General features: G+C 36.9%; 1 protein-coding gene across 1 annotated transcript in view; it reads right to left on the bottom strand.

Moving 5' to 3' along the window:
• The window catches only part of dnah3 (dynein axonemal heavy chain 3), a 47934-nt gene that overhangs the window by 11456 nt on the left and 13920 nt on the right, over positions 1-22558 (bottom strand). Inside the window, 41 exon segments of the mRNA XM_048175563.1 lie at positions 714-1380; positions 1707-1850; positions 1945-2101; positions 2333-2456; positions 2545-2724; positions 3144-3438; positions 5189-5292; positions 5555-5791; positions 5879-6008; positions 6098-6203; positions 7224-7324; positions 7412-7653; positions 8304-8415; positions 8604-8738; positions 8827-9046; positions 9151-9242; positions 10192-10368; positions 10486-10599; positions 10761-10869; positions 11336-11351; positions 11354-11533; positions 11951-12065; positions 12179-12289; positions 12368-12460; positions 12626-12827; positions 12945-13081; positions 13711-13890; positions 14225-14341; positions 14831-14911; positions 14913-14946; positions 15069-15160; positions 15846-16057; positions 16289-16433; positions 16526-16679; positions 16766-16889; positions 17084-17268; positions 18335-18513; positions 18610-18706; positions 18809-18942; positions 19198-19427; positions 22260-22363. Coding sequence (XP_048031520.1) covers positions 714-1380; positions 1707-1850; positions 1945-2101; positions 2333-2456; positions 2545-2724; positions 3144-3438; positions 5189-5292; positions 5555-5791; positions 5879-6008; positions 6098-6203; positions 7224-7324; positions 7412-7653; positions 8304-8415; positions 8604-8738; positions 8827-9046; positions 9151-9242; positions 10192-10368; positions 10486-10599; positions 10761-10869; positions 11336-11351; positions 11354-11533; positions 11951-12065; positions 12179-12289; positions 12368-12460; positions 12626-12827; positions 12945-13081; positions 13711-13890; positions 14225-14341; positions 14831-14911; positions 14913-14946; positions 15069-15160; positions 15846-16057; positions 16289-16433; positions 16526-16679; positions 16766-16889; positions 17084-17268; positions 18335-18513; positions 18610-18706; positions 18809-18942; positions 19198-19427; positions 22260-22363 — 6368 coding nt within the window.

The raw sequence follows: 22558 nt of genomic DNA, 5'->3' as shown, positions 1-22558 counted from the left end.
TGAAGACTGGAGTAACGATGCTGAAAATTCAGCTTTGCATCACAGGAATAAATTACTTTGTCAAATATATTTAAATAGTACACAGTTATTTTAAATTGTAATAATATTTCACAATATTACTGTTTTTACTGTATTTTTAATTAAATAAATGTAGCCTTGGTGAGCAGACGAAACTTCTTTTAAAAACATTAAAAATCTTAGTGGTTCCAAACTTTTGAACTGTACTGTATATATATTACAATGATAACTGATTTGTATAATATATTACATAAATATATTTTTAAACAATAAAAATAACTATACAAACACAATATAAATATATATTACAATATATAATAATTATAATAATTGATTTCTATATTATAAAAATACATAAATATAAAAATAAACATTATATATATATTGTTTTACATATAGTAAATATATAATTACATATTAAATAATATATTTATTACATAATAATAGCATGTTACATATAACATTATATATAAAATATATGGTAAATAATATATACTAAATAAACAAATAATAAAATAAAATTTTATTTATATATTATTTGATTAATTATGTATGCTGTTTTATTAATAACTAGTTTGTGTACACATTAATTTACCATCTTGTCCAGTAATAATATAATATAATATAATATAATATAATATAATATAATATAATATAATATAATATAATATAATATAATATAATATAAACAGTACCAAGAACTATATGAAGATTGGCTTTAACTTTGTCGATAAAGAAGTTGTACATGGAGAGTGGTGTGACGTCAATCTTCTTCCCCTCCAATTGGGCAATTCCCTGCATTTTTTCGATGATGTCCGCACGCTCGTCCGCTGGAAAGATGTTTGGCACGTCTCCTGTGTTGAGCAGCATGTTGATGTCCTCAACGAAGGCTTCATCCTTGATCTGGTTGTCACTAAAGAGAAATGTCGTTTTCTTCCCCTCTATCCCGGCTTTAAGCATCAAGTGCTTCAGATTGTCACGCCAGTCTGACATGCTATAGTTCTTGGTCAATTCGATCTGAAACAGCTCATAGTCATTGATGAAGGTGGCAAGTTTGGTGGTGCTCTGTCGCCCTGATCCACCGATACCGACCAGCAGCAGGTGGCCGTTGTCTTGTTTCAGCACACGGCAGATTCGTGAGATGTGTTCGATGGCAAACTGAAACATGACAAGGTTCATGGGTGCTTTGCTGATGTTATTGAACTCCCTGAGGTAGAAATCCATCACCTCAGTTAATGAGCTCAGATCTGTGATCTCGTCATACGGTTTACTGGCAGAGTCTGGTTTGGCGTAGTCACCAAAAAACAGGCTGCGAATGCTATCATCTTCGACTTTACCAGACAGAGTGAGATGACAGAGAAGCTAAACAGGTGAAAGAGACATGTGAATACATCCTTTTAAAATCTAAAGCAAAGTGTAGTATAAGAGATACTAGATAACCAGATCAATTTTATTTATTTAAATAACTGATCGGCTTTCCTTGTAATAGAGTGAACAATTTGCATAAATGAAAATGTTTTATTATTATTATTATTAAAAATATATATATTTTAAAAATACTGTAGGTTTAAATTTATTTAATTATCTTGAAAATGTCACAATGTGATTTTTTTTATGTGCAAAAAAGAATTTATTAATTTGTATAAATAATTTAAAAATATATTTTTAAAAACAATTATAAACATTACCTTGTCAATACTTTGTTTGAAATACGCTGATGTCCTCTCTTTAACAATATTAAAAAATTTATCTCTATCATCATTATCAACCAGTCGATCATAAAACACACGATAGATCTCATGGATCCATAACCGGATCAGCTTATCTCCTTCCTGATGAAAAAAGAAGCACAAAACTCAGATTCTGTAAACTATTTAGTGTATTTACTTTGCCTTTACAGAGAAATATACACATGTGTGCATTTACCTGCATGTGCGTCGATGGACAGAGCATTACGCCCCTAATCACCCTTGCAAAATCTCGCAGGTTGAAAATATAATGAGATTTAGATGGTGTTGGGAGGAAACTCTCGATTGCATCCTTGTACACTGCCATAGTAGCTTGAACCATGATTTTACCCAACCTACAACAAATACACATACCCAGAAATATTTAATCACTTTTTTTTTTTTTACCATACAGTGGTTACAAAAACTATTTTGAAAAATGTTTGGCTTGTAAGTGTGCTTGTGCTATTTTTATTCTAAATATATGGCACTAATATATGTGTTTGATATTTTTTATATATAACACAATCACATAGAGACATTTTTAAGATGGACTTTTTTTGGGGCCACTTTACATCAACACACACCTGTAGAAAGAGGCATCAAAACCATTGCTGAAGTGCCAGTCGGTGATGGACGTGAAGATGTTACTTAGAGTCTCATCATCAAATGTGTCTATCGATATAATGTTTAGGTGACGTGTAAATCGCCCTGTGAGGGAGGAAAGACACAAAACCGTGACAAAGAAGAAACTGACTTAGACTAATATTGTTAAAAGCATTCAGGATCAGACATTTACCTGTAATGTCATTTCTCCCTCCACCAGGGGGCCCCATCGCAGACATATACAGCACATCCTCAATATCCAACCTGGATGTGTCTTTTTTATCATACCAATGATGATGATCGATCCACTGCCGCAGCAATTCAATGGGTGGTTGAGCACCGTATATCTCCTTTGCAGGCATGTTCAGATCATCTACAGGAAGTTTTACAAAAGCAAAAACAGTTTTAATCTCTGCTAGGTCACAAAATTAAAAGTTTATTTATAACTTATTGTCTATGAACATAATATGTAGCACACTGTAATTTAATTAGAATTGTTATACAACATTTTTGTAAAAAGAACAGAAACATTTACACTAATACATAAAGCTGAGCCAATATAATCATATATTGTGATTATATTTCTCATGTAATTGCATCCATATTTTTTTGTATTTATCTGTGCATTCATATCAATTAATAAGCCAAATGTAGATAAGCACAAACTAAAACCACCATTTTGCAGGGAAACTTTTTCAGAACTTGTGAAACTATTATATTTACATCATTAGCCACAGCAAGGCCTTAGCTGTACAATAAATGTACACAATCAGTGTTGTACCAAGTTCTTACCAACATAGATAATGCATTTCTTCCCCATGGGTGGCCCAAACACGCCCTTGCGGCGGCGGTCCAGCTTGGACATGATGATGTCCTGGGTTTGGTTGGCAGAGGTGCGGGCGGAGAAGTTGATGCAGATGGGAGTGTAGCGCTCCTTCGGGAGCGACATCAGGAAGTTGTTGTTGATCACAGACTTGCCGGTTCCTGTGGGTCCCACAATCAGAATGGGCACTTCATGCGACAGGTACGTCCTGAGGAAGAAGAGCTGCCGTGATGTTTCTGCCGTGGGTATGATGAGATCAGACACCTGAGAGACAAAGGCATCACAGGCCATATAAAGAGAGTGACTTTACACTGTGAATCAATTTTTCCCTTCTGTGTTTACTTGACGTTTACTTTACGAATATACGTAGAATTAATTTTCAGATGTATTTTTTAAAGTTCATAAAGTGTTTATATTTAATATTTATGTTTATATTAAAGATGTACTTTTAGGTTTGACTATTTTTAATATTATTAAAGGTGCCCTAGATTCAAAAATTTTATTTACCTCGGCATAGTTAAATAACAAGAGTTCAGTACATGGAAATGACATACAGTGAGTCTCAAACTCCATTGTTTCCTCCTTCTTATATAAATCTCATTTGTTTAAAAGACCTCCGAAAAACAGGCGAATCTCAACATAACACCGACTGTTACGTAACAGTCAGGGTGTATGCCCCAATATTTGCATATGCCAGCCCATGTTTAAGGGATTACACAAGCCAGTAACGTCTGGATCTGTGCACAGATGAAGCATCAGACTAGGTAAGCAAGCAAGAACAACAGCGAAAAATGGCAGATGGAGCGATAATAACTGACATAATCCATGATATCATGATATTTTTACTGATATTTGTAAATTGTCTTTCTAAATGTTTCGTTAGCATGTTGCTAATGTACTGTTAAATGTTACCATCATTTCTTACTGTATTCACGGAGACAAGAGCCGTCGCTATTTTCATTTTTAAACACTTGCAGTCTGTATAATTCATAAACACAACTTCATTCTTTATAAATCTCTCCAACAGTGTAGCATTAGCCGTTAGCCACAGAGCATATAGCCTCAAATTCACTCAGAATAAAACGTTAACATCCAAATAAATACTTTACTCACATAATTCGAAGCATGCATGACGAACATCTTGTAAAGATCCATTTGAGGGTTATATTAGCTGTTTGAACTTTGTAAATGCACTGTAATATAGTCGAGAGCTCGTTTGGCAGGGAGCGTGAGCATTTAAAGGGGCGGCGTCGAGTGTAAATCAGTGCATAGTTAATGATGCCCCAAAATAGGCAGTTAAAAAAATTTATTTAAAAAAATCTATGGGGTATTTTGAGCTGAAACTTCACAGACACATTCAGGAGACACCTTAGATTTATATTACATCTTGTGAAAAAGCATTCTTGGGCACCTTTAAAATTTATATTGGTAACACTTTACAATAAGGTTATTTGTTAACATTAATTACATTACTTAACACGTTACTTAAAACATTACTTTAACAATTAACAATACTTCTAAAACATTTATTAATCCTAGCTAATGTTAATTTTTAACATTTAATAACACATTGTTAAGTGTAGTATATGTTAACATCAGTTAACAGTCAACATGAATATGAACATTTTTATTAACTAACATTAACAAAGGTTATAAATGCAGTAAAATATATTTCTCATTGTTAGTTCATGTTAGTTAATATGCAGTAACTAATGTTAACCAATGAGACCTTATTTTAAAGTACTACCTTTATATTTTATTGCTTTTTAAAAATATTTTTTTTATATATTCCATTTTAGCAATTGTTTTTCTATTTTTGTTTTGTGTTATAGTCATTTTTATGAGTTAAATATGCCTATATAGCTTTTTTTTATAGCTCAAGTCAAATTAAATCAAAATGAGAAATGATGCATGAGCAACTAGCTTAAATAAATCAACCTTATTGTAAAGTATTACCCAAATGTTTTATGTTTTTAGTTGTTAACTTTAATAACCCTGATTGGCATGTACAAACTTTTGCGCTGGCAGGTATGACTCTGTCCTCTTTAGAGATGGATTCTGTCCAATTGTTCCACTGACCAGGGCCCTGCTTATGGAAATAATAATCATAGACCGTGCCTGTGTGGAGAACAGAAGAAACAGACAGCAGACGATTCATAAAGTAACTGTATATGACTCTTGATTGGTGTCAGCTGATTAATAATATTATTTGCATCAACCTCCCTTCTTTTTTTGACTTGGTGTTATACATGAAAATATCTTCTCTTCAAATACGTTAAAAATTGATGGTAACAGGCATTATGAGAAAATAGTTATATATTCAATCACAATTGTATTATATTTCCTGGGTTTAGGAATCAACCAAAAATATCAAGTGGACCTCTCTCTGGGAAAACGTTGTTTTTGTTGAGTTTCACACTCTGGGGTCGTGGGTGATCGGTGATTGTGCCCATTATAAGGTTTCGGTAAAAGGTGTCAAACTTCTTCCTGCTGTTGCCGTTGATGGTTCCTCCCAGACTCCACACCACAGCAAAGAGGAACAGTGCCTGCAGCCACAGCGTCACCTGCTGACTCGTCATAGATTCTGCTCCTTCCTGTCCTGCCTGAAAAATCTCATCTGCACACATGAACATACTCCTCAAATCAAATGTGACATGAATAAACAGATTGAAAAATGTTTGAAATGCATAATGTACACATGTACCCAGTAGGCAGGTATACAGGCGCATCAAACTATAGGCCAGGTGAATGGGTGACGTCTGAACTAAGAATCCACACTCGTGGTAAACAAAGTCCAAACAAGGCTGAACCAGCCAGTCAAAGAGATCAGTAATCTACAACAAAACACACACAGGTCATCAAACGGTATTCAGAAATGTTTAAAAACATACATTATTAAATTGTGCATGAGTGTCTTCCTCACCAGTGTTCTGTGTTCATCTGACAGGCTCTCAGGTAATGTGTTCATGTAGGAGTCTCTCAGAGGCGTCCAGCCCAACTGATGCGGCTCCATATAGATCATACCGCACCTAAACACAACACATACACTCTATAAAAAGCTATCAAACATGTCGAAGCAAAACAACTCGGGTGTAAAGCACATTTTATGTGCCCGTATGATAATAAAGCCTAAGCTTGCATATTCATAAAAATGCAGTGATTAAGAGAATCTGTATTAGAAATGTATTAATATTTAGAATAATTAAAAGTACTGAAACAAAAATAAGACTATATACTTAACCTCTTTAATGAGGAAATTAACCAATTATATTATATAGTTATACAACATTTTAAGTGTATAATTTATGAGTTTTATTGTGAATTATTCAGACATACAGCACCATTCAAAAGTTTTGCATGTTATTTTTGCATGATATTTTAATGTTTTTGAAAAAGTCTCTTCTGTTCACCAAGGCTGCATTTATTTGATCTACAATACAAAAAAAACACTAATATTGTGAAATATCATTTACAATCTATTCGAATATCAAATTCCTGTGATCAAAGCTGAATTTTCAGCATCATTACTCCAGTCTTCAGTGTCACATGATCCTTCAGAAATCATTCTAATAGGCTGATTTGCTGCTCAAAATGTTGAAAACAGTTGTGCTGCCTCATATTTTTGTGTTAAATTGTCATTATTTTTTTCCAGGATTCTTTGATGAAGTTCAAAAGAGCAGCATTTATCTGAAAAAAGAAATCTTCTGTAACATAATCACTTTAGATCAATTGAATGCATCCTTGCTGAATAAAAGTATTAATTTCTTTTAAATAAAATCATACTGACTCCAAACTATGGTAATGTACAGAAATATTTAAGTTGTTTGAGAGTGTAGGGAGAATCCCATTGTTATGTGCAATGCTTCATGGGAGTGGAGAAATCAGGATTGTAATTCTTCACTGGAAATTTGGCTACTAAAAATGATTTTTTTGAAGTAATTATATTATCATTAAAAAATTGGCAAGAAAAAGAATGGGCTATATTCCATGTGAGTACTGTACACTGAATTATTGTAACAGTGTGAAGCAGGTGAGTGTTTGTTGTTTACCTGCTCACAGTAGCCGGTGACGCCTGCTCCAGATCCGCAGGCTCAAAGATCAGACTCATTTTAGGACTCATCTGAATGATCTCACCACTCATCAGACACAGCTGTTCAACAGAAAAACATATCAGACACCAGCACTAAACCTGAAGCTCTTCACACATGTTTCCTGCAACATTGAGATGTAAATGTACCTTCTTGTTATCATCCAAAACGGTGTTCATGTTCTCAATCCAGACCGCATCAATCGGCCCGTCGAAAATGATCCACTGCCGGTCGTCTGTGGTGCACTGGGCCTGTTGTCTGAATGAGGTGGCCAAAACGCCGTCAGACCACTCGTGACTCACTGAATCAAAACAGCCATACAGCTGCCCCATAGTGATCGCCTTCGGATTAATGATGCGGAAATCTACCGCAAATTCTTCCATCAGTTCTTCTATATAGACAAATAACAAACACACAACATGATAACATGCTTAGTTATGAAATTATTTTTATATGAAAAATGTAAATGTATAACTAACACTACCATTCAAAATGTTTTTGCTCATCAAGGCTGCATTTTTTTAAATAAAAAATACAGTAAAAAAAAGGGATGCAATGAATATTGGTGCATAAAATTAATCAATTACACATATTTAAAAAAAATTATAGATTTCATTTTATATTCATCAAAGAATCCTGAAAAAAATATCAAAATTATGCATCATTAAAAATTTTGCACCAATAATAATTGAGCAGCAAATCATCATATTAGAATGATTTCTGAAGGATCATGTGACACTGAAGACTGGAGTAATGATGCGGAAAATTCAGCTTTGATCACAGAAATAAATTATATTTTAAAATATATTCAAATAAAAAACAGTTATTTTAAATTGTAATAATATTTAACAATTTTTCTGTTTTTACTGTATTTTTGATCAAATAAATGCAGCCTTGGTGAGCATAACAGACTTATTTTTAAAAAAGAAATGAAAAAAAAAAAAAAAAAAAAAAAAAAAAATGCAATTCTGACCAGTATTATAACTACAAAAAAAGATTGATTAAAGATTAAATTTAAAAAACTTATTATGGACTGATTACCTTTATAAAGGTCTCCCAAAGCTCCAGCCAGAACTTTATAAGATGAAGTTTTTCCACCCATTGGCTCGCCAACAATCATGAAGCCGTGCCTGACCAGCATCATCTCATACACCTGTGCACGCAATAAAACAAATTAATTGTTTGCTTTTTTAGCTACAGTTTTAGCTATTAGAAACAAAGCCTGACGTGTCCCATTAATATAGAATGAGCTTATTTGAATCTTAAGACAGAATTTGTGAGAAAAAATATGAGTATAATGATGTGACAGATAAATGTTCATTGTCTGCTCAGATTGTGTACTTGTATAATTTTGCTGATGAACCACGGTACAGGCTGCAGTTTCATCTTGGCGATGTTGTCGTCCAAAGCTTTTAACAGTAATTTATAATCTGGTTCGGGCAGCACCACTTTAGGAAACAGATCAGTGATGATTCCCTAAAACACACACAAACACACCATCATTAACCAAATGCAAACTCATACAAAATGATGCATGAGTTTTATGTAATTTACATTCACACACCTGAAACAGTGGTAAATCCTGCGCCAGGAACTTGGCCATGTTGACATCCATGAGAGCTCTGAGCAGCAAAACGCTCTCGTCCTCCTCTGGGTATTTGAGTTTCAGGTTTCCCGCCGCAGTCAGGACTGATTTCACCGCACGCATCCCATAATCGTAGTGAGGTTGAGACGAGAGCTGCTCCGAGCACAAGCGATATGTCGCCACGATCTTCTGAGCCAGGCTGGCAAAAACAAAACCAGGAAGTGAAACAACTGAACTTTAAATAATAGCACCCACCGAACTAAAAACAGTTTAGTTTTATTGTTTGGCTAGACCTGATTTTACCTCCGGGAAGCTGTGAATCCCATTGAATAAAGTGATATCTCTCCTATCAGTCCGTAATCCGGAACCATCATTGCAACTGTGCGAAACAAAGCCTACAAACATACAAATATACACACACAAAACATTAATTTAACCCTGTAAAGCCCGACATATGAAATAATAGAAAAATCTTTTTCTTTTTTTTTCTTTTTAATGGAACCATTTATTGAACCTTGTGTTTTTCGTTGAGCATCATATTTTATATATCAGGCTTTTATGGCTCACAAAGTATGATATAGTGAGAATATGGGGGGAAAAAACACCTAATTTCATCCAGAGGTACAAACTGAGCAAAAATATGCAATTTTGTGCAGTTTCTGATATTTATATTGCCAAAAAGTAAGATGAAATTCTGATCGCTTGCAATATAAATCAATGAAATTTTATAACAGTATAGCAGACGACTTACATAAAATGAAAATAAATATCGGTCGTGACTCTGTTTCACTCAATAGTAAGACAATATTTTAATGCTATAAGTATAATGCAATGCAATAAAATGATGATTGAGAGATGAACAAATAAATATTCCTCAAAAGCCCAATGTATCATTTTTGATACCCACATTTTAACATGATTTTTCCAAATAAAAAATTAAAAATGTGGATAATCAAGTAAACATACATATAATAATGAGGTGGAAAATTAAGTTGCTTCAGTCCAGTAAGTGTTCATCTTGAAATATCACTTTATATGAAAGTTATTCTTACATTTACTTAATCAAAAACAGTAAAGATTTCACAGCAAAAAGACACATGAACCACGATCTGAAGGTGGACATTTTTACACTTATAATAAAAGGCCTCTCACTTGATAATAAAGTATAACCTATTAATCAGATGACAGAAGGCATGAAGTTTGTGTACATAAAATTGTGTACAACAGGTTTTTCAGCAAACTTTTGATCGTATTGATAATTTGGAGGCCTTCTCAAATATGATACAGTAGGTTTTACAGGGTTAATATTCATTTCATTTTAGTTAAAAAATAAAATTTCATTACTTTCAGGTTGTCAGGTAGTTCTGCTCTGCCTGCATATCCTGGGTTCATGGTGATAAACACACAGCAGGTTGGGTTAAGAGAGAGCTCGGTTCCTTCAAACATAAATGTCTTCATGTTTCGCATTACGGCCTGCTGAATACTCAAAATCTGCTGAGCGACCACAGACAACACCTCCACCTGAAACGCGACAAACGCAGAGAGACATACAGATAAGACTTAACTACAGAGTATTTTTTTGTTTAATTTGTTAATTCGGTGGTCACATCAACACCCTTTTTGATCATCTGTGCTGACCTCTATTCGGTTGAACTCGTCGAAACATGCCCACGCTCCAGACTGTGCCAGACCCTTGAAAAATTTACTCATCGCTTTGTAGTCCAGACCATCAGAACAGTTGAACACCACACACTAAACACACATTTGTCACGTACATAAAATAACAGTAATAATAAAACTGATTCATATTTTTAATTATTATAAAATTAACATATTGAAGTAATCGAAACAACATAATCAGTGCTTAAACTGAAACAGCAGCTTTATATATGTCGTAAAATTGCTGCGAGCACCTGTTTGGCGAGAGCTTTGGCCAGATCTTTAGTCGTCTCAGTTTTTCCAGTTCCCGCAGGACCCTCTGGAGCTCCGCCCAGATTCAGCTTCAGAGCGCCCATCAGAGTCCTGTGGACCAATCAGCATTCAGCATAACAGATGTGACATAACTCAAAACTCCACAACTACGCCCAGATCACTACAGAGCTCAGCACTAGAAATAAAATGATATATCATAATGTGTACGGGGTGTAACGGTACACAAATTCATACAGTTTTTCGGTTCGGTTTGCATGTCTTCCGAGCGAATGCAGTGTTGTTTTAACCACTTATGAGTGTGCAGAATGTAATTTGAAACTCTGTGTTTCCCCTGTTGGATGGGAAAATAGTGTTTATGCAGTTGGTTGCAGCAATATTGACAAGACTTTTTATTTAAAGAACATAGTTTGTTCAGAAAGGCACTGTTTAATTAAAAAAAATTCTCCTTGCTCTAGCAAACACCTACCGAACTGTGACTTCAAAAAATCACACCAAAGTGTTATTTCTGTACTGTTACACGTTACACCTCAGTGTTAGTGTGTTTCAGTGAGTGCACCTGTAGCAGCGATCGTTAGTGGTGTTATGACCAGGCGCGGCGAGTTGCCGAGATATTCGTATCCATATCTGATCTCGGTGGTGATCATCCTCAACATGACCTCTCCGTCCTCCCAGAAATACCGCAGCTGGGAAATCCACTGGAAATCATTCAGGGATGAAACCCCATCCTGAGCCAGCTTACACACAACATCACGTGCTGCATGGGACAAAGCGGCAAAGGTCATGAACTATATAGACATTAAACTTTGGGAGTTAGGAATAATTACGATTTTTTGAATGAAGTCTCTTATGTTCAACAAGTCTGCAGGAAAAACAGGAAAATTGTGAAATAAAATTACAATTTAAAAGAACTGCTTTCTTTTTGAATAGATTTTAAAATGTAATTTATTCCTGTGATCAAAGCTGAATTTTCAGCATCATTACTCCAGTCTTCAGTGTCACATGATCCTTCAGAAATCATTCTAATATGCTGATTTGCTGCTCAAAAAACATTTCTTATTATTATTAATGTTGAAAACGGTTGTGCTGCTTCACATTTTTGTGGAAACCATGATACGCTAACATTAAAAATAAATAAAAACAATATTCTTTTATTCAAGAAAATGGCACTTACCATGAACATCAATGACAATAAGAGCTCCCAGAGTCATCCTGGCCCCACCTGGCAATTTCCCTCTTACCAGCTCGACTATATCAGCAATCTGAGCATTACTCTGCTCTACGTAAGCCTGAAACACATGCAAACACATGCTTAACAGAAACTTCACACAAAAAAACACATTTATAAATTCTGACCAGCTCCACTAAATCAAATCTGCTCTGAATGTGTCTGTGTGCTCACTGGAAGTGTGTTGTTCTGTATAGCATCAGATACTTCGCTGGTCCAGAAGATACAGGACGCACAGATCACGACCTGACCGGGCCACAGCAGCACCCACTTCTTCCTGGGCATCTGAAACATGCAGAATCAAACACACATGATGCGCTGATCATATTCTACATGTTTATAAGTCATTGTGTGTGTTTATACCTCTGAGTACTGCTCCATTCCTTGCTTTATGACATTTCTGATGCTCATCAGCATCGTGTTTTCAACCTGCAGGAGCCACTTCTCGACCATTCCCTAAAATACACAGGAAACAAATTGTACAAGCGGGTAAATCTCATGAAACATTCCATAAAAAGGTCATATTTTACTCCAGAATCAAAAGAAAGAAATAAGAAATTTTATTCTGCATAAAGAAAATAAATTGAGATCCACCCTCTTTATTTCTCTGTCTGCCTGTACCTTGGCTTTAGCTGGGTAGATGGTCTCTATAAAGGGGACGATCTCTTTCTCTGAGCTGATCATTCCCGTGATCTCCAGCTCAGGGGTGAATTCTAGTTTAGCGATGCCCTCAAAACACTTCTTAAGATGAGGCTGAACACGCAGCGGATCCTTCGTCTCAGACAAGATCTCCAACATCTCATCATTAGACAGGAAGAAAAACCTAGACAGTGAGAAATAAGGAGTAAGAGACAGGCGACTTACTTATAATGACTCTGAACATTAAACTGAGATACCTCAAGGTGTTTTAACATCTCTAAGAGGTAGATCTGAATCTTACCGAGGGAAGAAGAGTCTCTTTGTTTCCAAGTATGAGTTCAGACCCTGCTGTATTTCCTCCAGGAAGGTGTTGGACTCCTGAAGGCGACCCAGCATGTTGGGTTGCTCTGTGGCCACCAGTACATGTGTGTCCTTTAACTGTTTAAAAAAAAACACACACACGCCATGTTCAATAATGTACACAACCGTTTTTTTTAATCTTTCTGAAAGAAGTTCTTTATGCTCACCAAGGCTGCATTTATTTAATTAAAAAAAAACAGCAATATTGTGAAATATTATTATAACCATTTAAAATAACTGTTTTCTATTAAAATAATTTTTCAATTTTTAATTTATTCCTATGAAGTCTAAGCTGATTTTCAGCATCATTACTCCAGTCTTCAGTATCACATGATCCTTTAGAAATGATTCTAATATGCTGATTTGCTGCTCAGTTATTATCTCATTAACTTGTGAGCAGTTTTGGAATGACAATATTTACACCATATTAAAACTATGGATTTGAATATGGACATTTTCATGTGCTTTTGTTATTATTATGTATATGAAAAAATATGACTGCACACTCAACTTGCAAATAGTTGCAAATAGTGGTGCACCACTATTTGCAACTATTTGCAAGTTGATTTGGATCTATCCCTCCTGACTGGCACCTCCGACGGCAGTGCGTTTGTTTCTTCTTCTAAAACCTTTTGTTATTATTAAACATGACAATTGTCAGATACAGCTGCTGGTCATTAGCTGTAGATACAGTCAATCACACACACCGCTTCAGCGACAATGTTTTTCCAGTAACTGTCTACGATGGCAAACTTGCGTCCGTTCTCTGGCATCTGGGCGATGATGTCCTCTGAGCTGAAGATGGGCTCGAGATACATCCACATGCTTTGACACTGCAACATTGCATCCAATATATCCTGCATGCGCTGCAACTTCTCCTCCCAGGCCTAATGACAGAGACAGAACTATTTAATAGGTCTAGGATCATATTAATATTATTATTATTAGGATTATATTATTTACATAATTTAAATCATATTATGTCTGTAACATGCACAACTCAAAACTTCCTCCCCAGTCCACCCAGAATTTTTTATTAATTCAAACTAAACTGCACAAGTTTTCATTGGCACTGTCGTTTCTCATTCCACAAAAAAACTTTAATCATAAGACAGTTTATTTACACACAGACTTCTTACAGTACAGTAAATGGTCATGAAAACTAATTTCATGACAAGAAATGCTTATGTAAATTCTATGCAAGGTGAACAAGTTGTGAACCTTTGCATCGGCCTCGATGGGTTTGATGAATGGAGACCCTCTCATAGTCTGAGTCTTGATGATGTGATCATCCAACAGCAGCTGAATATCATCTACCGCTGATAAAACACTCGTACCCTTCACAGACAAATACACAGACGCAAACATACAGAAAGACAGAATAATGTTGAGGGAATAAAGTTGTTAAAATAAACAGTAGTTTAATATAAAAGCAAAATAATGTTTAATAGTTTGTCAGTAGTGATTAACCAAAACTGAAAATAAAGTTTTTATTTAACCGAAAACCTAAACACAAAAATATAGCTTTTAAAAAAAATAATTAATAAATTTTTTTCAGTAATCAACACTCAAATAAAAACAGAGTTGTATATAAACTTTTAAAAAGCAAATAAGGGAGTTTTATATCAGCTTTTTAATGATATAATTATGTTTCTACTCCAATTTAAACTGTGGCTGTAGTAAAAACTTGTTTTCATGGCAGATTTATTCAAACATACATTAAATAATAATGACAACAGGTCAAGTAAAATATAATGTAGATGTAATATTAGTGCATTTGTTTAACAAAACGGCACATTAAAGTATATCATATGAAGTGTGTTTTACCGTGTCCTTATACGGGGAAAACCCAAAGCGAAGCTCGGCCCACTCCCGTTTCATTTTCTCCAGGGAGTTTTCCAGAGAGTACTTCCTTACTGGCGGAAGCTCCGATTTCTTCCAGCCTGCAGACAAGGAGAGACACGACTCATTAAAGAGTGATTCTGACAAATTCAGATTCAGATTGCATTAAAGCAACATGGTTTCACACAAAAGATCATTTTTAAATGTCAAAGGTCAGCCTTACTTGTCTGAATATTTCGACAATCCAAGCTCCACCATCTTGATGAGAGGGGTGTCCTCGTCTGGTTTAACATCAAATCCCACTGTATTACTAATCTGATATCAGCCAAAAAATAATGCAAATAATTCACATCAATCAAACAGGTGAGGAAATGCAACTCTAATGATAACTATAAACAGTAACAAAAGCAGTATTTCAGATCCTAAAACATATCTCACATAAGAAATGTTCATGTCAATTTGTTAAAACAGTAGTTTGGCAAGCTAATAAAGCTATTTCACGAGTTTGTGTGCCCATAAAATCTTAGTGTAAGTGGTAAACAGATTTAGCTTGCTGTCTGCTATAGAGGGGCTCGGAAAGAATATCCCACTCAAGCTCCGATTGCCCCCCTATAACAGGCAAAATTAGTACAAAAGGAGGAGAAGGGGAGGAGGAGGGATGCCAAAAGAACTAACAACAGGAAGAGGTTAGATGCTAGTTTTATACCTTGGTATTAATTGGAAGATTAGATGGGCGTACTCCTTTATAAATAAATTATGTTTATTAACTTTACTTATTATCATAAAATAGAATTGTGCTAAATACGGCTTCTTTTTTTTTTTAAAGAAGACGAAAATTGAAGGAACTTGACCAGTAAATCACTTTTTGAACCAGTTTATATGTATGTTCAAAGGAATCAAATGATTCAATGTCAAAAATGACTGTCCCTTTCCGCATCTGCGAGTGAGTTTCATTAATAAATAAAGTGTTATGTAAGTGTTATATATATTACTGTCGTACCATCTCCCAGTGTCTGTCCTTCAGGCCTGGATTGCAGATAGTTGTCAGAATGGGGAGGTGTTGTTTGAATTTGTCAATCTTTTTCTTGAAGTTCTCCGTGACACGTCCGGGAGCCGTCCGCTCTGAGAACGTCTTTGCAAGTTTATACATGGTGCGCCACATGTTTCCTAACTCCTCTGATACCGTTTCTGCATTCATGTTTCGGAATGGACCTCGAGAGCAAATACACAAGACATATGAATCACACACACAGTCACATGCCAAACTGATTTAGATGCTTAATTTATATATTTGAGATCCAGAAACAGTTGAGACAGTAAAACAGTTGAGAGTGAAAAACAACATCCTCAACAGGACAAATAGATGTCTTTTATTTATTATACAAATGTCTGTCCAATCAGATGCAATAATTCCAAGAGGAAATATGACAGCATGTGTTTTACCATTCATCCACACGTCAGATTTGGTCTGAAAATCAAGACCCGTGATCCACAGCTGGTCATACGGCTGTTTCTTGGCCATTATTGTTTGTAAGATGGGAAACTGACTCTGTTCTTTGTCCAGCAAACTCTCTTCTTTATTAATGCCCTGAAATAACCACACATTATTACATTTCATTTATTCAAAAAAGAAATAAATAGTTAATATTTATTTCTATAGCAATAATATCAAACACAAACCTCTATCTCTTTGACCGTGGCTTCCATGCAGATGCCAATCTTACTGAGTTTCTCCACATTGTACTTAATCTCCTCCAAAGTCATCTTCTCTTTCATCTTAAAGATGTCCACGTCTTTGTCCAGACCCTTCAGCGTCTCCTCTAACTTCCCTATTCTGAGGATGAAATGTGCCATAGCTGTCAGGTTTGTTTAAGCTGTGTAGGATGTGTTTGATGTGTGTGCGTGTCCGTGTTTAAGCACCTTTTCATCAGATCAATCTCAGCCTGATCTTTCTGATTGTTTAGTTTATCCTTGCTGAATTCAATAGATGACAGAATCTGCTCGGGCCAGTGGATCACAGTGCTGAACAACTTCATATCCTCCGCTGTGAAGAGAGAAAGTCTTAAGGAGTTTTAAAGAAAAAGTGTTCCCACAAGACCCAGACTGCCCCAAATGCAGAAGGCAAACGCACACTGAGAGATTGTGAGTGAAAAGCTGGTTGAAATATTAGTAATTGAGTAGTGTGGTGTTGCCATTGATAAAGCATTTGCATGCACACATTAAGCAAAGGAAGTTTACCTGGTAGGGTGGCGTAGTCAAGCAGGAAGTCAAGTCTCTTGACAGCTTCTTCAATCTCATGGCGAAGTTTGTGTACGGTCACTTCACTTGTGTGTTTCATGTACTGGTTTAACTCCACCAGCTCCTCTGTGTTGCTCAGCTTGCTTGTGATTCTGTCTGTAATCTCATCGTAACGACGGCAGATACTATTAAAGAATAATAAAAAAGTATATGCTATAATATCTCATACATACAATATGCGAAAATATCCAATGAAACTGTTTTCAACTAAAAATCATCTAAAAAAAAAAAAAAAAACAATATAATGTGGCATATTTTTGAAAGCAATAGGAAGTTTAATAAGAAAAATAATGAAAATTGTACAAATTAATATTAAAGAAAGCCAATTTCAGGCACTAGTCAAATTTGAGATTTTGAGATATTCCTCTTCCATAACTTGTCTTTATTCAGAATAGTGGAAAGAAATCATCCCAAATACACACTTAAGTGTTTATTTTAAGTGTTTATACACTTAATCTATTTTCATCTGTAGATTTCAATTATAATACATATCTATAACGGCCATTTTCTCAAAATGAATTTTTCTCAGTCAGAAATTTTCACTTCAGCAGCACTTTCATACATCAAACTTTACAGTTTAATTTCTGTCTATATTCTGAAGGGTTTTAAAGACTGGTTTGTTCAAATATCATTTGACTCATTTATATTACATTTTATTTCTGAAAACATGGTGAAAATGTATTTGTTTTCTGTCTGTTGACAGTATTTTCTATGGAAGCTTGTTTCCGCCACAAAAATAAAAAATAAATAAAAAAGGTAATTGTGACTTTTTATCTCACAATTCTGACTTTTTATCTCGCAATTGTGAGTTATAAAGCCAGAATTGCAAGACATAGTCAGAATTGCATGTTATAAACTCACAATTGAGAGTTATAAAGTCAGAATTGTGTGATATAAACTCGCAATTCTGACTTTATAACTCACAATTGTGAGTTTATATCTCGCAATTCAGAGAAAAAAGTCAGAACTGTGACCTATAAACTCGCAATTGCAAAAAAAAAAAAAGGTCAGAATTGTGAGATAAAAAGTGGCAATTATTCATGGCGGAAACAAGCTTCCATAATTTTCTGATTTATAGAGTAATAAAAGTAAATATCCAAAATCCCCTCTGTAAAAACCTTTAACACTAATATGTCAAAAAAACAAAACAAAGCTTTACTGTGAAGAACATTTCAGACTGTTTCCACCCACCTCTTGTTGAGTTCTCGGTTCTCCTCCATCACAAATGCGGTAAGAAGATCTATGAGATGCTCTGCCTTGTCACACAGATCTTGGTTCAGGTTCACCGCATCCAGACAGAACAGGGACAGCGGGACTGTCACATGCAGTGATGTGATCTCCTTCCACAAGTTCTGCACGCCTGTGATTTTCTACAGGTCACAAAGGAGAAACATCTGGCTTTACAAGGAAGCATTTCACCCGTGTGTTGTCTATAAGGCTGCAATGCACACACTAGGAAAAGCTACCTTAGTAAAGCCCTGCAGTGAGTGTTTGGTTTTAAGGAAGTTCAGTATGTCTTGACGGTCCAATGAATCAGTGTACTTCTTATACACATCCAGATACCTACACAATACACCACAGATTCAAGTACAGAAAAACTACAGAGTGATTCAATCTTAATTTGAAGCTTTTCTACTGGAAAACGATCTCTGAAAGATATCAGACCTCTGGGGCCCAACAGTGTTCCTCTCAAAGATCTCTCTCACTCTGTTCATGATGTCCATCACCAGCGCCTCGTTGGGTCTCACTGAGCGCAGAATTAAAGTTTCTTCAAACTCTGGGAAAAGTTTACACTCCACCTGCAAGAACAGATCACACATTTGGATTTCTGGATTAAAAATGACTGTTTAAGCATGATCTAGGGTCCATTTTTCTGACTTAAACTGTAACTATACTCTGAAGATTCATTAAAAAAGGATAGTTCACCCAAAATATGAAAATTAATCATCAATATGAATAAAAATGCGATATAAATTACAATTCCTAAAAATCACAAAAAAGGCATCCATGTAATTTCTTCACTGAGTTAAACATCTAGTTATGTGTGTGTTTACCCGTGGTATGTTGTGGGCGCTGTTGATGATCTGCGTGAACGATTGTTGTATGAGCTCCCAGCAGCTCTGCAGTGAAGGTTCGAATGCAATTTTGGGCTCCTCAAGTCTTAACTTCACCAGTAACACTGGACGCTGTGTGTACTGCAGCTCATTGAAACACTCCCCAAAATCATTACCATCCTGCCAGAAACACACACACACAAAAACATGCACAGTATTGACTGCAAAATCTGTTTGGATGAACCAAGTTCAAATCAGCTATAAAATGTCTAATTTATACACTAGTGATCTCACATCAGTTTATCAATTCTATATACACTACTGTTCAGAAGTCTTGGGTCAGTATTGATACTTTTATTGGTACTTTTATTCAACAAGGATGCGTTAAATTTATCAAAAACAACAGCAAAAGCAGAACATTAATAATATTTCAAGATTTATATTTCAAATAAATGCTGTTCTTCTAACTTTCTGTTCATTAAAGAATCCTGGGGTTGAAAAACACATGCACACTTTCAGCAAATAAGTATATTAGATGATTTCTGAAGGATCATGTGACACTAAAGACTGGAGCTTTGCCACAGGAATCAGGAATCACAGGAATTAATTAAATGTTAAAATGTATTAAACATTTTAAGCTATTTTAAATTGTATTTTTGATCAAATAAATGCAGCCTTGGTGAACATAAGTCTCTTTTTTCAAAGGCATACATCTTACTGACCTCAAACTTTGAATGGTAGTATAAATAAAGCAATAATTAGGCAAATGAACTGTATTAATTGATAGAAGAAATGTTGGATGTATATTATAAAGAACTGTTTATTAATGAACGTAATTATTTATTCAGCAATTGTGTCTGTGCCATAAGATACACAAGACAGTATGCTAGAGTGATATTTACAGTGGTAAAATAACTGTAAAATACACAATATATTAAACAAATATACACAATAACTCTCAAAAAGCATGCATCCGCAAATAAACAGACATGTACAATACATATATACCCATAAATGCATGCACATGCTAAGTAACTGGGCTGTATAATGTGAAGAAAGCATCGGTATGATAAAACATATCAGTAGCCGCGTTTACATGGACCCTAATAATCCGAATGTAAGCACAGTTGGAATAAAAAAAGTCACATGTAACCACATCAATTGGAATGAATTGGCCAAATAAATGATGTAAACACTTGATTGGACTGAAGTGAAAACCGAAACATAGTAATGACGTATGTGTCACGGTTGCTGATCCGCTGTCTCATTCTGTTGTCTTGTGTGCGTGTGGTTTGTCACGTAATCTGTTCGTGTGGGCGTCGCCGCTGATTGTTTGATCAGCGGCAGCTGTATCTCATCACCTCAGCCTACTTTATGCCCTGTCTTTCGTCTCTTGTTGTCAGATCGTTGTTTGGAGTCCCGCTTGTGTTTTCCCCTCGTGTTCCTCGTGAGTTTACCTGCGAGTGGAGTCTTCGTGTCTTCGTGTTCCTGTTTCCACGCACCCACGCTGGATTCTCTCCCCGGACTTCCACTGATCTGCAACCACGGACCTGTTTCTCCCCGGACTTCCACTGATCTGCATCTCACCTGCTTCACGGCCCATCGAAGTCACCACCTCATCTCACCTCCACGGCCCATCATCCCTGTGATCTCTCCTGTGCCAGCCCATTGTATCTTGTGTTTACTTTCTGGAGTGCTCAATAAATGAGATTGTACATTTGCATCCGCCTTATTATTCCGTGACAAACGATCTGACCATCATGGATGCAGCAAGTTCAGCGGCGCTGACTGAATTCATCAACCACAGTATTTCACGGATGGATCAGCAGCAGGAGAGTTCTCATCCACCGGCCGTGCTGTACAAGCCCTGGTGACACAGGTCCGAGCTCTCTCAGCAGCTACAAGAACTACGCAATCCCACTGCGCCACCCACGCCGCCCGTTCCCCCCTCACCACCGGATCGAGGAGACCATCCTGAGCCTGACTGCCTGTCCCTCAACCATACTCGGGTGAGCCGAATTTCTGCAGAGCCTTTCTTAATCGTTGTTCTATGCATTTCTCTCTTCAGCCTCGCACCTTTGAGAGAGAGGAGACCAAGGTGGCATTCGTGCTCACCCTGCTCACGGGACAGGCAGCTTTATGGGGGACGGCGGTGTGGGAGAATCGGGATCCCTGCTGTTCCTCGTTCCAGGCACTCGCCGCGGAGATGAAGAGGGTCTTTGACCGTGCGGTCGCGGGCAAGGAAGCGGCTCGCCAACTCACGGAACTTAAACAAGGTCGTCGCACTGTGGCCGAGTATTCCATTGAATTCCGCACCCTCGCGGCGGAGTGCCGATGGAACGAGGAGGCGCAGTGGGACGTCTTCCTGCATGGGCTGGCTGACCGTGTCCACAAGGAGATCTACGCTTTGGACCTACCACCGGATCTCAACGGCCTCATTGAACTGGCGCTACGGGTGGATTCCCGGCTCAATCGTTTAGAGCGCCTCTCCCGGCCAGACGGCGGAGCTAGTGGCTCGGAGGTTCGGACAGGCGGCGTAAGAGACACGGTCAGTCCCGCTTTCGATCCGGAGCCCATGCAGGTTGGGAGAGCTCGGCTTTCCCGGGAGGAGAGAGAGCGGCGGAGGTCCCAAGGACTGTGTATTTACTGTGGTGGTTCCGGGCACTTCCTGAATGCATGCCCGGTAAAAGACCGAGCCCGGTAGTAAGGACGAGGCTACTATCGGGCGGGATCTCCGCGGAAAAGTCCTCTCCATCCACTCTCCTTCCGGTAAGACTTAGATGGGCCAATCACTCAGTCACCTGGGCCTGTCAAGCCTTGCTGGATTCAGGAGCAGAAGGTAATTTCATGGACACTCAGTTTGCACTCAAGTTTCATTTATCCACTGTTCCACTCACTAAACAGATTACTGTCAACGCACTCAACGGCCAGAGTCTACCGGACATTTCATTCTCCACCGAGAAGATAACCATGGTCACTTCCGGCAACCACACTGAACGCATTCATTTCCTTCTCATGGACTCACCACTAGCACCCATTGTTCTCGGACACCCGTGGCTCACCCAGCACAATCCCAAGGTGGACTGGCGGCAGCACACCATTCTGGAATGGAGCACTCAGTGTCATGAGTCCTGTCTTGTGTCTGCTTGTCCGTCTGTTTCTGTTTCTGTGTTACAGGAGAAGGCAGCGGATTTGTCAAACGTGCCTGTGGAGTACCTGGACCTGAAGGAGGTGTTCAGTAAGTCCCGGGCTGCTTCTCTCCCTCCGCATCGTCCCTATGACTGTGCTATAGATTTAGTGCCCGGTAAGTCTCCGCCTAAAGGCAAATTATACTCTCTTTCTGTTCCTGAGAGGGAGGCCA

The sequence above is a fragment of the Megalobrama amblycephala genome, linkage group LG22, assembly GCF_018812025.1.
Source record: "Megalobrama amblycephala isolate DHTTF-2021 linkage group LG22, ASM1881202v1, whole genome shotgun sequence".
NCBI lineage: Eukaryota > Metazoa > Chordata > Actinopteri > Cypriniformes > Xenocyprididae > Megalobrama > Megalobrama amblycephala.
The sequence above is the reverse complement of the archived record's forward strand: the minus strand, read 5'-3'. Positions and strand labels throughout refer to the sequence as shown.